This window comes from Phytophthora ramorum, assembly GCF_020800215.1.
Source record: "Phytophthora ramorum isolate Pr-102 chromosome Unknown Phyram_PR-102_s0002, whole genome shotgun sequence".
In the NCBI taxonomy this organism is placed as follows: domain Eukaryota; phylum Oomycota; class Peronosporomycetes; order Peronosporales; family Peronosporaceae; genus Phytophthora; species Phytophthora ramorum.
In genome coordinates this window covers 5,271,366-5,285,602 of record NW_027150648.1, presented here as the reverse complement: position 1 = coordinate 5,285,602, position 14,237 = coordinate 5,271,366, and the positions used below count along the sequence as shown (strand labels likewise).

Sequence of the window (14,237 nt, the reverse complement as noted above, 5' to 3'; positions counted from 1 at the left end):
AAAGACTATCAAGTTTATTAGGAAGTGAGTAAACCGCCGAATGAAAACCGATGAAAACTATACATGCACGTGAACTGAGCTCAATGTAAAATGAAGAATTGTGCCGAAACGTAGCCTGATGATACTCAAGAAGGCTTGCCATCGCGGAAGTCGAGCTCAAGAAGGTTGATTCTCCGCCATAAATACAATGTCGCGCACTGTGTCGGCAGTAAGAGCACTACGCCGCTTGGTGACTGGTTTTCCTGCTGTGGAAAATGCTCTCTCGGAAGGAACTGATGTCGCGATGCACTAAAACCACTTCCGAGCTAATGAAACGATAAGCGGAAACGTCTTGGCATTGCCACGCCATCAGTCGAGTGACGACGGTTGCTCCTGTTCTTCCACTCGTTCTGCTGATGACGTCCGCAAGTAGTTCTTGAGCTCCCAGTCACACTCCTTGCCAAGCGACCTAGCGTCAGAAGCAGTTCTGCGTGATGTCAATCGCCTTCCATACATGACTCTCTGAACGGTGGCCGGCTTGAACGCCTCTCTCCGTCGGTCGAGCGTGAATGCTTCCTCCGACCAGCCGTCCGCTGAATCAGCGTTGCTTATGGCAGTACCATACAGCTTATATGTGGTCTTTACCATTTTTAAGAATCCTGGTTCGGTGATTGGCTTGATCTTGGCCAATGAGCAAGCCTGTGATTTGTGTGTTATTCTGAGCTAAACAACTAACTCGGACACATTTTAACTGTTAAAAATATAACGTTATTTAACGTTAAAAACAGTAACGTCGCCACCCCTAGTCGTGCGCGGCTTTCCAAGGTGTGAGCGCCACTGACGCCTTCGACGTTCCCTGCAGCACTGGACAAAATCTACACTGGCGCCCACCCGTTCAATGTTTGAGTCTATCACAGCCGGGTCTCGGGCAGCTTTGTAGTTGAATAGTCATCTTCATTGCAGTAGAATCACTAATAGATGGTCTGTCTTCCTATCACTGCTATTTCATGCGTTCGACTCGTCGATGTGCATACGGCTGAGCTCACGGAGGTATTCCTCAGGAACCCCCCTCTTCTGTAGTCTCTGTAACGTGTCGACCCTCACCTTCTCAGCTAGAATACTCTCCTTCAGTGCCTTCTTCTTTAAGAACTTGGCATCATTCTGCTCGAACATTTTGGACTTCACGCGACGTTGCTCATTGGAATCGATCTGCTGGAGTAACAGGTCGCCGTGGTTGGCTTCCCGCTCCTTGGCAGCAGCTTCAACAGCCTTGTGGCGCTGGTACTCGCGCTCAACTTGCAGTTGCCCGAGACGATCCATGTTTGCGTCCAAGGCACGCGTATGCTGGGCCTGCTCGGCGTGGAACGCCTCTTGTTTCTTCCGGTCGTGCAGAATGGACTGCATCAGGGCTATTTTCTTCTCTTTGTCTCGCTTCTCCTTGAGCCGCGTGTTCTTCTCGGTCTCCTCGTATGCTTTCTTAGCACGGAATTCGTCCTGGATGGCCTGCTTGTCCTGCGCTTTCTCCTGCTGAGCACGCAGCTTGGCTGTACGTAGCTCCTTCGACTTTCTAATGCGAGCTTCTTCCTGCAGTTTGGCCTCCTCCTCGAGTGCCTTCTTGCGGAGATAAGCTGCAGCTACCATTTCTTCCTTCTTCTCTCGGAGAACCATCTCCTCCTTCATCTGCTTAATACGGTCATTGGTCTGCGCTACTTGACGCATGCTTTCTTTTTGCTTCTCACGTTGGTGTTCCAGCTTCCGCTGCTCTTCGACCTCGTACTGCTTGTACGTCTTGAGGATCTTCTGCGCTTCGATCGCCTTGGCCTCCTCCTCTCGGATGGTCTTCTTGTGCCGATCTGCAATTTGCTCCTCCAGAACTTGACGCGCTTCCATCCGCTTGGCGTGCGCCACGACCTCATCGTCCTTGCGCTTCTGGATGTCGCGGCGGCGCTCGCGCTCCATGATGTTGTCGTGGATGTTGTTGTACTGGGACTCGATGATCTGGCGCTCGCGCTGGTGCTCCTTCAGCGCGTCACAGAGCTGATAACCTGTGGCCGCCATGGCCAGCGAGTTGATCTTGCGCAGCGACTCGAGGTGTGGGTTGTTGACCACCTCGTTACCCGTGAGCAGAGCCTTGCGGTCGGCCTCGAGCTCCATCTCCATGGCCGACTGCTCCCGTCTCGCGCGCACTTCAAGCTCCTTCTCCATCATGCGGCGCTTACGCTCCTCCGACTCGTGCCTCGAGGCCGTCTGCTGCGCGTCCCGTTCGAGCTTCAGCTGCCTGGCCGCTGCATCCGTTAAGATCACTGCGCGCTGCTTGATCCGGTCCAGTTCGCTCTGCGCCACGACCCGCGAGACGCCAGCGATGTCCTTCCCGGCCAGTCGCGTTGCCGTCGATCGACGCTGCGTCGGCGGCGTCTTGACAGTCATCGTCTCGTGTTCTTCTAAGCCGCAGGTCTCTACTTGTGTCGCGGAGCCGCACCTCTAAATGGCTACATGTTCTTTATTTGTCCATTCCATTCTAAAATTAGAACCTTTTCGTGATGTATAGTTCCGTATACAACATATGTGTGGTGCACACCAATACGTATACTATACTGGACACCAGTCATTCCACCTTCTCGATGGCAGGCAAGCGGAAGCGCGGCGACACCTTCTCGGCGCACGAGAAGCTGGCGCACAAGAGCTGCTCGTTGCTGCAGCGCGAGGCCAAGAAGGTGCGCGCATTTCTGGTGCGCAAGGCCGTGCAACAGCTCAAGCAGCTGCGCCAGCAGCTCCAGGAGCCTGCGCAGGACGAGACCAAGCGCCTCCAGCGCGAGCAGAAGCTGAGCCTCAGCGTGCAGCGGTTCGAACGCGAGCACGCGGCGCTCAAGACGCTGGACCTGCAGAAGCTGGTGGCCAGGGCGCGGCTGCTGACGGGACTGGACAAGCCCCAGACGGAGATTGTAGCGCAGGACGAGCAGCAATGGGCCGAGCAGGACAGCGACGACGACAGTGAGGAAGAACAGGACGTTGAACAGGATGCAGAGCAGCATGAGACAGGTCAGAACCAGGACCAAGTGCAGGAGCAGGATGAGCACCAACCGGACGGAGAGAAGGCCAAGGACAAGGAACAGGATGCCACACAGGATAGAAAGCTGGAGGAGAAGCTGATGGACCGCGTGCTGGCTCATAAACAGATTGTGCCGCTGCTGGATGCCATCAAGAAGCTGGTGGAGAAGGAGGAGAAGGAGGCGGAGAAGAAGCGCCGTGCGCAGGAGAAACGCGCGTTGAAGCGCGGCCGTCACGAGTCGCTCGTGGGCAACACGGGACGCAGTGGCGTGGCGCCGAGTTCCGTGTTCATCGGGTCTTTGTCGGGTCGTGGAGCGTTGGATGCTGATCTGGATATGGGAATGGAAGGATACGGCACCATGGCTGGCGCGGACGACGACATCGCCGAGTTCCTGGGCGAAAAGAAGAAGAGCAAGAACCGACCAGGTCAAATGGCGCGTCGCATGAAGGCGATTCGCAAGGAGGAGGCGTTCAAACGCAAAGAGGATCGAGCAAATGGCATCTTCGTCCCGTACAAGGACAATTCGGCGTCCGTGAGCAAGTACGGACCGTCGGAACGACCAAAGAAGGCCAAACCCAAGGCCAAGCCTGGCAAACAGGGAGACAAGCAGCACTCCCGCAGCGGAAACTCACGTGCAGACTCGAAGGAGGCAGCGCCTCAAAAGGAGCAACGGGCCGCTCCAGCACCTGCTGCCCAGGTGGAGGTGGCACACCCGTCGTGGCTGGCGAAGCAGAAGCAAAAGGAGAAGGAGAAGGTCAGCCTGACTGCCTTCAGCGGCAAGAAGATCACGTTCGATTAGCTTTAGAATGCATTTTAACTGGGCCATCAGATAGGCACTCAAAAAGAAGGCGCGCGGCAGTCTGCTGCCACGGCCGGTATATTGTGTTTGAAGCTTCCAGTGCTTCATCTAACCGTCCCCTTCTTAGCTGCGGAACATCTTGGCGACCTGGTGAGCCAAACTGCTGTCTGTCGGGGCGCACTGCCGACGCAGCTCCGGGATCTCGTTGTTCACGATGTTCTCGACAGCTGCAATCTCCGAGCTCTTGAGCTTGGGGAGCTTGCTGAAGCCAAGCGTGTGAGCAGCCACCTGCAGCGCAGGGAGCACGCGCTTCCACAAGGACAACACGTACTCGTCCCCCTCCGCCAACTGACGGCCATATCGGCGACGGAACAGCTCACCCAGTGCGTCCTCGTGCAGCAGGTCACGCTCAAGCTGCGTCAGCACCGTCGAGTTGTGCCACACCACACCGGCCGATGCCAGCACACTAGCCACGGACAACCCCGCCGCCGCCTCGATGGGGACACCACTTGCCAAAGCCGACCCAGCCAGCGCGTTACCTCCTACGAACGTCGCCGCCACGAGAGCCGAGCGCCGCCACTTCTCACTAGCATACCGAGCACGCAGGTCCTCAAAGATCTCGGCGTGCATCTTCAGCAGCCGCGACGAGTCGTACAGGTTGGTGATGAGGTTGTCCACGCGGCGCTCGGGAGCGCGCTGGACCTCACTCACGACTTCATCCCGCATCGCATCCAAGTCCTTCATCGAGGCACCGAGACCGTCGGCCGCCTGCACGTGGTTGTCCTTGGTGGGGATGCACATGGTGTAGATGCGGGGCAAGTCCTTGAGCGGGATGACCTTGCTGAGGTTCCAGCAGAGCGACCCGTAGGCACGCGCAAAGTCGTGGATCTTGCGGAACTGGTCCACCTTGTTCAGCACGAGGTGCAGCTTGTGGTCCATGCCCACGAGCGAGCGAGTCAGGATAGATAGCGTCTCTCCGGTGGTGCCGGGTTTGTCCGGGTCAAAGAAGAGCAGGATCACGTCCGCGCGCTCCGCGTACCAGCGCACGACCTCGGGGAACTCGTAGCCTCTGTCCGAGTCCTGCGTCTTGAAGCTGCTGCTGCTCTGCTGCGGTGAGAGGCGCCCACTGCTGGGGGCTGCGTGGCCGAATTGCGACTGGTGCGGCGGACTGTGCGGCGAGTCGATCATACCCGGGCTGTCCACGAGCATGTAGTTGGCCTGGATGCCCTGACGCACCTTGAGCTGCGTACGCTGGATGAGCGCGGGCCCGTAGACGCGCAGACCCGAAAACCCCAGGTCCGGGTCGCCCACGAGCGCCGGTCCGTCCTGGTCCAGGTCCTCGCTACCCGGGGCGATGATCGTGAAGCCGTCGTCTGTGGGCGCCACGCCCGTGGACTGCACGTCGCGCTGCAGCAGGTAGTTGATGAACGAGGACTTGCCGGACGAGTGGTTGCCCAGAAGGAACACGAAGGGCAGCGACGGCAGCTTCTCCTCGCGGTGCTTGCGGTCCAGCGGCCCCAGCAGCTTCTCGTTCAGCGGCAGCAGCACGGACGTCTCGAGGCGACTCGTCTGCCGCATGAGGCGGATCCACTTCTCATCGTCCAAGGGTTTCTCCCCGGCGATCGCTTGCGACGACAAGCGGCGCGACGCCAGCAACGGCCGACGCAGCGCGGCACGGCACCCCAAGCGTAGCATCTTTTAATGAGAGGCGGATGTTAGTGGTGTGGCACACATGGAAGCAATAAAAAACAATTACGAGAAGCTCGAGTGGAACTACACGAACGACGGCCTCTTCAGCGATGACTTCAGCGGCAGCTTGGCCGACGACAAGCAGCTTCGACTTGATATGCGCGTGAAGGTTATCGAGGCCATCGTGAAAGAACTCCCCATTGACGCTGATAAGTACCCGCCGCCCATGAGCCGGACTCGTACAACTTCGGAAAGCAGGTAAGTCGCGATGCGCGACTGCTGTTGATCGCGGACAAGTTCAACCAAGAGGAGGCAAAGCAGACACTGCTGAAGAAAGTCGAGACGGACATTGTTGACTGGTTGGAACGAACGAACGTCGACCACTTTGTGTATGACCAGACGTTCGGCGGTTTGATCACCAACGATGGCTGGCACGATGAGGGAGCTGACTATGGCAATGGCTACTACAACGACCACCACGTACGTTTACAGCGAAATATCTGCAGCGCATGGGGCCCACCTCTAACCAACTATTGTGTGTGTGTGCTTGCAGTTTCACTACGGATACTTCACTTACGCACTTGCTGCCATTCGTAAATTTGACCCCGAGTTCATCGAGAAACACGCCCAAGCTTGCGCCTTGATCATGGGTGACATTGGCACACCGCTGTTCAACATTGAACGTCTTTCGGTGTCCAATCTGTCCGCCGAGGGTCAACGCCAGTCCCGCATTTGAAATCAAAGACGCACGTGGCGAGGAAACGCAGGATCGTCATGGGCTTCAGCGACCAGCGCAGCTATGGCTCGCGTGGCGGCGACTACGGTCGCGGCTACGAGAACCCGAACCGCCCGAGCAGCAGCGGCAGTGGTGGGCACAACGAGCAAAGGGGGCAATGGAGGTACGATTAGCGCGGCCAGCACGAGTTCGGTGACCAGCGCTGGCAGCAGGGGACAGCCAGAGAGGGCGGTACGACTCCCGTGGCGGTGGTGGCGACTACAACTACAACTACAGCTCGCGATCGTCGGGGTACGACGATTACAGTCGCGGCTTAGAAGGTGGCAGCTACGGCAATGGGGGAGGCGGGGGAGATGACTACCGCTCCCGGGGATATGGAGGAGGAGGTCAAAATAACCGCTCGCGCGGATACGGCGGCCGAGACGATCGCAGATATGGCGGCCGTGATGATCGTGGAGATCGTGGAGGTGACGGTGGAGGCCGCGGTGGTCACACCGGTGGTCGCGGAGCGTCCAGTCCCGGTGTGGGTACGGTGACTGGGTCTGGATATGAAACATTGGCTGATCCCGTGGCTGATCCGCGTCTCCAGGACGAGCGGGCGTGCGCGAAGTTAGCGCTGTAGACCCGGAACTCCAGCAGGAGTGTTTTATTTGTCGCTGGCCAGGGATTGCCAGAGGTGGCAAGTCAACACAGTTGGACGTGAACTATTGCCGTGTTTCGCTTGACGCGGCACCACCAGAGTTTTCGGATACCATGCACATGTCGAGCGCTCGGCCGATCCCGCGGACTCGCCGTATGGCCCACCTAGACAAGAGGCAAGACCCAAACATCCGTTGCCTTATTCGCTGGTGCGCAACGTGATAAATGCAGCACTCCGTCAATACGAGACTGAGTTTGGCGGCATCCGCGTTGCACACGACGGTATGTCTGCGTCTGTTATGATCCCGTGGGAAGCGCACACCAAGACTTTTGTCGACATTAACCCGGACTGCTCCACTGCTACATTTGCGCTTCCTGCGCAATCCCCGTCAGCTGATGGCGCACCTCGTCGAGATTTCCGTGGCCCGACTTTTGTGGTCAAGATGAAGTTGGTGGAGACCATCTCGCTGTGCAGTTTGAAGGATTATTACTCCAACCCAGACGTGAACGTTTTGCCTGGAAAAAAAACGGCCCCGCTCAAGGGCGGCAAAGCTTCCGCCGGTGAACGTTGGCAGCAAACGAGTGGGTAAGGAGACCTGGCTGCCGATTGAGTTGTGCGAGGTGGCAACTGGACAGCGCTGCCCAAATACTGAAGGTGGAGGAACGGCTTGAAACAATCGATGCAGTGCGACGCCTTCGGGGTCCGCAGCCAGGCCCGCTGGGCGGAGCCCCAAGCGGCAGGGTGGTTCGATGCCGAGTTGGTGCCGCTGGATGTCAAGGCCGGACGAAAGACGGAGCAGTTCGCGGTGGACGAGTCCCCCCGCGTGGTGGATATGGCCAAGCTGGCCAAGCTCAAGCCAGTGTTTAAGAAGGATGGTGTCATGACGGCGGACAATGCGTTCAGCATCTCGGACGGTGCTGGCGCAGTGCAACTGGTGAGTGAAGACGCCGTGAAAAAGCACAATCTGACGCCATGGCGCGTGTGGTGAGCTACCAGGTGTCGGGCGTTGACCCGACCATCATGGGTATTGGCCCGGTGCCCACTATCAGGGGGGCACTGAAGCGTGCGGGGCTGACATTGACATCTACGACATTAACGAGGCCTTTGCGGCCCAGTGACTGGCGTGTGTGAAGGAGCTGGAGAAACCAGTGGGGCGGTGCGATTGCGCTTGGACACCCGCTTGGTGCGTCGGGTAGTCGTATCACGGCGCACCTGACGCACGCTCTGCAGCGCACGGGAAAGAAGTACGCGGTGGGATCGGCCTGCATCAGTGGTTGACAGGGTATTGCGCTGGTGCTGGAGAACATGGCATAAGTGCCTATGAACGAGGGAAAAGAGCTTGACTGTGAAGAACGCGCACCAAAAAGTAACAGCACAATAAACAAGTGGATTTAATCATCGCTTAACATTGCTTCATTCGGTGATCCGTGGCTACGGCAGCAATCAACCTAAAAGGTCGCGTTGGGATCCCAGAATGGTCCGCTGAAAGGACCTCCGTCGTCATTGTTGTTGTTGTTGCCAAAGTTGTATTCGGGCGCCGGCGTGTCGGGCGCCGCAGTCGGACTCTCGAACAGCCAGCTAAACAGACCCAATTGACGTTCAGTGCCTTGAGCTCCTTGCTTATAGGGTGGCGGCACAGCGTTGGTCTCCGTACGCAGCTTCATCGGAGGAACCGGAGTTGCTGCTTCATTGTGCATTTCTGCGGCTGAACTCACGTTGATGAGGGCAAGCGATCCGCATAGAAGAGCAGAAGCGAAACGCATGCTTGAGGTTTCTTGGAGAGCTGTCACTGGATTGAGTGTTGCTGTGCGGTAATTGCAAAGTGAGTCGCAATGTTTTGCGCTGTTGGTTACGATGCAGCGATGCACACTGCAGGGATCTACCGATTGGTTTGCTGGTCGTAGTAATGCCTATCATAATTTTCAGCGGCTGGGTGTTTGAGCTCAGAGACAGCTTGCAGCTCATGACATCCATCCTCTATCCTATGCTGGGGTCCCATGCGTTAGTGTTTGCTGTGCAAGTTGCAATGCATAATCATTATGGACGAAACATTGCACAATTCATCCATAATACACTGTCCGCTGTCTGCATTTGCAGAAACACCTGTAGGCCAATGGAACTTGAGGAACAAGCTTTTGGTGGAAGGTGCTACTCTCGGTAACTGGGGTGTCGTGATCACTGCCAATGTTAGACAAAGACGAGGAATCCTATCAAACTAATGCCGTGCTTTGCCCGGGAAGCTCTGGATAGTGAATGCTGCAAACACGTACAGGTAGTGTAGGAAGTTATCAGGTGTAATAGGAAGCTATCAGCTGTAATATTTTCGTAGTTTTTTTTACACTAAATGGAGCGATTCCCGCAGCAATTCTGGGACGCCAAAACATTTTAGGTTTAGCTGGTGCGCACAGATTAAGAAAAATACGTGCCCACCCGCAGCACTCTGTTCCGCATCTATAGCAATATGAGTTACGAGGGCAACGAGGAGAGCATTGTGCTCATTCTGATGCTTGCAATCACCGCCGAAGGCCAGAGAGAGGCGTGATCGTCAGCGCGGCCAACACTACCTCACGAGAGCCGACCTCCACCCCGAGCCACAATATGGGACGGCATGGGAGGCGATTTACTGCGCTGAAAATGACAGTGCGTTTGTCGGATTTGATGTTAGCTGCTTCCACTACTTGCTTTCGCACTTTGAACTCAGGTAGGGTGCTAACACGCCTGAAGGACAGGACGGACTGATAGCTGAGAGATGGCAAGAGCCACGAAGATGGATCCCAAGGACACTGAAGGATGGAGAAGCGTAGCTTTAGAATGAAGCGCGTTCTAGAAGCACGGTGTCGGGCCCAGCCTTAAACATTAATTCATTCTTACTTTTACCTCAAGCTCCACAAGTCCCTCTCAAGCACGGCCTTCGAACCCAATAGTCCCTCTGCTAGCCAAGGGCGTGTCAGTGCAAACAGGCAATGGCATGAGTTGTCACTTTCATTTTCACCTTGCGCCGGAGGAGTGTGGGATGGTGTCGAGTGGCTGTCCTCTTCATTGCTCAAAATTCTTTCGTCGTCAACATCGTTCTCCATAGACACCTTTTCTTCGATCCGGCGCTGGATCTCACGGGCCACCCGGACATTTTCAGGGCACCTTGGATCCCCAGTGGCTTCTTGACGTTTAGCAACGCTTGAAATGTCTTCTTGAGCGACACCAGTTCGCGCTCTGCGCGGTTGGTTTCGACCGCATAGTCTTCGTAGCTGTGCCGCACTGACCCCCATTCATTCTCACCCGTCGGCAGAATATCACTAATGAACTCCAGGAGCACGTCCACATCTTGGGAGCTGTAATTCTCGACATGTCGTGATGCTTGCGGTTGGTGATAACAGCTCAAAGGATTGAATAGGTTCGTCTACACGCCTCTAAGTTGAGAATTCCCAGCTCCTGCTCGCTCCGCTGCTGTCGCCCAACCTCTGTGCCCACCTCCGCATCCGTGGTGGGCAGTCTGGAGTCTTGAGCTTGATGCGGAAAAAGAGTGTGGCTTGCTGGTTGAATCATCAATGTCATTCCAGAGAGGGAATATTGATCGCACTTCACTGTCACTCTAGCGAGGCATATCTCTTCCTGGCGGCCTGCCGACACCGCCATTGCTGCCACTTCCTCCACCGACCCATGACAATCAGTGACGGCGCAACCAGCAAACTCAGTGGACATAGCTCGACAAGTGTTTTTATTTTAACTTTACCATTTTCCATCGAGCTGCAGACGCCATGACGAGGCAAACACCAACTTTGTAAAGCCCCACCGATGAAACTCGGAACGAGCGCTAGCGACTACCCCCACGCAATCTGCAGCTACCACTTGAGTACGCACAGCGACGCACCACTACCACCACAGTGCAGCAACAGCAGCAGCCTAGTCGCGCGCGTCGAACACGGACAGCAGCAGCTCGCCGTAGTCGCCGCTCACCTCAGCGGCGATGCGCTCGCGCAGCTCCTTGCCGAACTTCTTCTTGTACACGGGCTTGATGTCGCGCAGCACGATGTGGTAGCGCACCACGGCCGAGCTCAGCGCGTTCTCGTCCGTGCCGAAGCCCTTCATGGCCTCCTCGAACAGCTCGGCCAGCAGGTCCAGCGGCTCCGTGATCATGCGGATGAGGAAGAGCACAGCCTTCTCGGCGTCGCCCGTGAACTCGTGCGCCGCGGCCTTCACCAGCGACTCGTTGTGCTTCTTCTCGTAGGCGGCGGCCACAGCGCGCAGGTGCTCGGGCGGACTGGCCACCAGCACGCCCACGAAGCCCTCCTCGTCCGTGCCCATCTTGCCGCGGCCAGTCTTGTACAGCTTCTCCACGTCGGCCTCCACCTTGGCGGCCGTGTGGACGCTGGCGTCGTACGGCACGAGCGCGGCCTGCAGCGACGCCAGCACCACCTTCTGGAAGTCGCCGTGCAGATCGCCGTCCAGCACGGAACCCAGGTCCTCGCCGTACGTGTCGTAGTACGTCTTCTTGAGGATGTTGACCTCGACGTTGGTGCGGCCCCACGACGACAGGGTAGATGAGCTCCTCCTTGGTGCCGATGCCCTTGGTGGCGCTGCGCAGGATGCCGGCCTCGGCCTCGGGCAAAGGCGACGCCAGCAGCTTGAGCAGGAACTCGTAGTGGCCCGACGTCTCGCTGTCCACGAGGTCGCGCAGGCTCTGGTTGTGCAGCTCCTGGTAGCGCTTGGCGATGAAGCCGCGCTGCGTGGCGGTCTTGCCGCCCAGCGCCTTGTTCAGCTGCTTCTCCTTGGTGCCGGCGCCCTTGGTGGCCTCGAAGATCTCGTTCACGGTCGAGTCCTGTGCCGGCCGGGTACGAGGGCGGCTGGCCGTTCCAGGCGCTGTGCGTGGCGGGCGGGTACAGGTTCAACATGGTTGGAGGAGGAGGGGAGGGGTCTTCTTGGTTGCGACTTGCGAGGCACGAGGCAGATTCGGGAATGGCTGGGCTGAAGATCGCCATCATTTTTGTGTTTGTCTCTAACTTCAATTTGGGGACCCGTAGCCATCCTTTGACTGGCCGTTTGTATTTGGGTAAAACGGGTCTAAACCCGCCGGGTTTGTTCGGATATGCTTGTCCTGTTGTAAACAGTATCCTTTGAAATCAGTTTCACAAGAAGCTGTTTAGAAGTATTGTTTTAGCTCAAGTTGTGCTGTGAAAATAAATACCCCGCTCTACAAATTATAATATGTGGCTGGCTTATCCGTACGCAAAATTCGCCGACGTGGTGAATCCGTTGATGCCAAGCGATCCTCGACACGTGTTGTTGCTCAGGTGATTTGGCTGATTCGCTCGCTGGGCCTCCTCTGGACTTCTCTAGCCCATGCAGCATGCGCTGCTAGTTCTCATTGCTCGTTTCCTGGATAACTGGTGACAATGGAGGCAAGCGTTCTACTGCTGCGATCTTTGATTTTATGACAACGACATCATCCCGCTGTTTTCGTTGTGTCAAAACTGCCAAGGTGCAGTGCTGTAGACAAGTCACAGCTTCGACCCGTGCTGCGACTTAATACAATGGCATGTAGTTCTACTTCTCTTTGCTGAGGGAATACATGTACCAAGCAGTGTTTGGCAAGCACCGACGCAGGCAGCAGAATCCATACAAAAATACAGGCAGCCAGAGACGAGTCAAGTATCCAATTGAAGCTTCGCAAACGAGATCTTACGTCAGAAGCAGCCATTCCCGAATCTGCCTCGTGCCTCGCAAGTCGCAACCAAGAAGACCCCTCCCCTCCTCCTCCAACCATGTTGAACCTGTACCCGCCCGCCACGCACAGCGCCTGGAACGGCCAGCCGCCCTCGTACCCGGCCGGCACAGACTCGACCGTGAACGAGATCTTCGAGGCCACCAAGGGCGCCGGCACCAAGGAGAAGCAGCTGAACAAGGCGCTGGGCGGCAAGACCGCCACGCAGCGCGGCTTCATCGCCAAGCGCTACCAGGAGCTGCACAACCAGAGCCTGCGCGACCTCGTGGACAGCGAGACGTCGGGCCACTACGAGTTCCTGCTCAAGCTGCTGGCGTCGCCTTTGCCCGAGGCCGAGGCCGGCATCCTGCGCAGCGCCACCAAGGGCATCGGCACCAAGGAGGAGCTCATCTACCCTGTCGTCGTGGGCCGCACCAACGTCGAGGTCAACATCCTCAAGAAGACGTACTACGACACGTACGGCGAGGACCTGGGTTCCGTGCTGGACGGCGATCTGCACGGCGACTTCCAGAAGGTGGTGCTGGCGTCGCTGCAGGCCGCGCTCGTGCCGTACGACGCCAGCGTCCACACGGCCGCCAAGGTGGAGGCCGACGTGGAGAAGCTGTACAAGACTGGCCGCGGCAAGATGGGCACGGACGAGGAGGGCTTCGTGGGCGTGCTGGTGGCCAGTCCGCCCGAGCACCTGCGCGCTGTGGCCGCCGCCTACGAGAAGAAGCACAACGAGTCGCTGGTGAAGGCCGCGGCGCACGAGTTCACGGGCGACGCCGAGAAGGCTGTGCTCTTCCTCATCCGCATGATCACGGAGCCGCTGGACCTGCTGGCCGAGCTGTTCGAGGAGGCCATGAAGGGCTTCGGCACGGACGAGAACGCGCTGAGCTCGGCCGTGGTGCGCTACCACATCGTGCTGCGCGACATCAAGCCCGTGTACAAGAAGAAGTTCGGCAAGGAGCTGCGCGAGCGCATCGCCGCTGAGGTGAGCGGCGACTACGGCGAGCTGCTGCTGTCCGTGTTCGACGCGCGCGACTAGGCTGCTGCTGTTGCTGCACTGTGGTGGTAGTGGTGCGTCGCTGTGCGTACTCAAGTGGTAGCTGCAGATTGCGTGGGGGTAGTCGCTAGCGCTCGTTCCGAGTTTCATCGGTGGGGCGCTCGTTCCGAGTTTCATCGGTGGAGTTTACAAAGTTGGTGTTTGCCTCGTCATGGCGTCTGCAGCTCGATGGAAAATGGTAAAGTTAAAATAAAAACACTTGTCGAGCTATGTCCACTGAGTTTGCTGGTTGCGCCGTCACTGATTGTCATGGGTCGGTGGAGGAAGTGGCAGCAATGGAGGTGTCGGCAGGCCGCCAGGAAGAGATGTGCCTCGCTAGAGTGACAGTGAAGTGCGATCAATATTCCCTCTCTGGAATGACATTGACGATCTTTTTTTAGTCGCTGATGGTAGTCGTAGCGCTTTGCCGACTTGGTGGCGCTTGTCCACTTGTCCCTGTCGCCATTTCTGCCGCCCCAAGACGCATTGAACTTGCTGCTGAGCTGCTCCAACGTCCTCAAACAAGACATTCGCGACTCCATCGCCACAAAAGCACTACACACGGGATAATGTCCACTTCGGGAAGAAATGTGCAGATGTCC

General features: G+C 57.2%; 9 protein-coding genes across 9 annotated transcripts; 5 read left to right on the top strand and 4 right to left on the bottom strand.

The window, feature by feature from the left end:
- Positions 1-984: 984 nt before the first annotated feature.
- KRP23_3050 (Cilia- and flagella-associated protein 45) lies at positions 985-2,406 on the bottom strand (the record flags this gene model as incomplete). The annotated part of the gene is made up of 1 exon (XM_067887854.1): positions 985-2,406. The coding sequence occupies one exon, from the start codon at positions 2,404-2,406 to the stop codon at positions 985-987; it is 1,422 nt and encodes a 473-aa protein (XP_067750408.1).
- A 194-nt stretch (positions 2,407-2,600) lies between these two features.
- On the top strand, positions 2,601-3,827 carry KRP23_3049 (uncharacterized protein; the record flags this gene model as incomplete). Its single annotated transcript, XM_067887853.1, has 1 exon — positions 2,601-3,827. One exon carries the CDS (start codon positions 2,601-2,603, stop codon positions 3,825-3,827), a length of 1,227 nt encoding a protein of 408 aa, XP_067750407.1.
- A 123-nt stretch (positions 3,828-3,950) lies between these two features.
- Positions 3,951-5,522, bottom strand: KRP23_3048 (EH domain-containing protein 1; the record flags this gene model as incomplete). Its single annotated transcript, XM_067887851.1, has 1 exon — positions 3,951-5,522. One exon carries the CDS (start codon positions 5,520-5,522, stop codon positions 3,951-3,953), a length of 1,572 nt encoding a protein of 523 aa, XP_067750406.1.
- A 151-nt stretch (positions 5,523-5,673) lies between these two features.
- Positions 5,674-6,252, top strand: KRP23_3047 (Ascus wall endo-1,3(4)-beta-glucanase; the record flags this gene model as incomplete). The annotated part of the gene is made up of 3 exons (XM_067887850.1): positions 5,674-5,755; positions 5,824-5,996; positions 6,070-6,252. 3 exons carry the CDS (start codon positions 5,674-5,676, stop codon positions 6,250-6,252), a joined length of 438 nt encoding a protein of 145 aa, XP_067750405.1.
- A 38-nt stretch (positions 6,253-6,290) lies between these two features.
- Positions 6,291-6,874, top strand: KRP23_3046 (uncharacterized protein; the record flags this gene model as incomplete). Its single annotated transcript, XM_067887849.1, has 2 exons — positions 6,291-6,384; positions 6,465-6,874. 2 exons carry the CDS (start codon positions 6,291-6,293, stop codon positions 6,872-6,874), a joined length of 504 nt encoding a protein of 167 aa, XP_067750404.1.
- Positions 6,875-7,175: 301 nt separating this feature from the next.
- KRP23_3045 (3-ketoacyl-CoA thiolase, mitochondrial) lies at positions 7,176-7,880 on the top strand (the record flags this gene model as incomplete). The annotated part of the gene is made up of 2 exons (XM_067887848.1): positions 7,176-7,477; positions 7,547-7,880. 2 exons carry the CDS (start codon positions 7,176-7,178, stop codon positions 7,878-7,880), a joined length of 636 nt encoding a protein of 211 aa, XP_067750403.1.
- A 460-nt stretch (positions 7,881-8,340) lies between these two features.
- On the bottom strand, positions 8,341-8,655 carry KRP23_3044 (uncharacterized protein; the record flags this gene model as incomplete). Its single annotated transcript, XM_067887847.1, has 1 exon — positions 8,341-8,655. The coding sequence occupies one exon, from the start codon at positions 8,653-8,655 to the stop codon at positions 8,341-8,343; it is 315 nt and encodes a 104-aa protein (XP_067750402.1).
- Positions 8,656-10,792: 2,137 nt separating this feature from the next.
- KRP23_3043 (Annexin-B12) lies at positions 10,793-11,194 on the bottom strand (the record flags this gene model as incomplete). The annotated part of the gene is made up of 1 exon (XM_067887846.1): positions 10,793-11,194. One exon carries the CDS (start codon positions 11,192-11,194, stop codon positions 10,793-10,795), a length of 402 nt encoding a protein of 133 aa, XP_067750401.1.
- A 1,457-nt stretch (positions 11,195-12,651) lies between these two features.
- On the top strand, positions 12,652-13,638 carry KRP23_3042 (Annexin A7; the record flags this gene model as incomplete). The annotated part of the gene is made up of 1 exon (XM_067887845.1): positions 12,652-13,638. The coding sequence occupies one exon, from the start codon at positions 12,652-12,654 to the stop codon at positions 13,636-13,638; it is 987 nt and encodes a 328-aa protein (XP_067750400.1).
- Between the last annotated feature and the right edge of the window lie 599 nt (positions 13,639-14,237).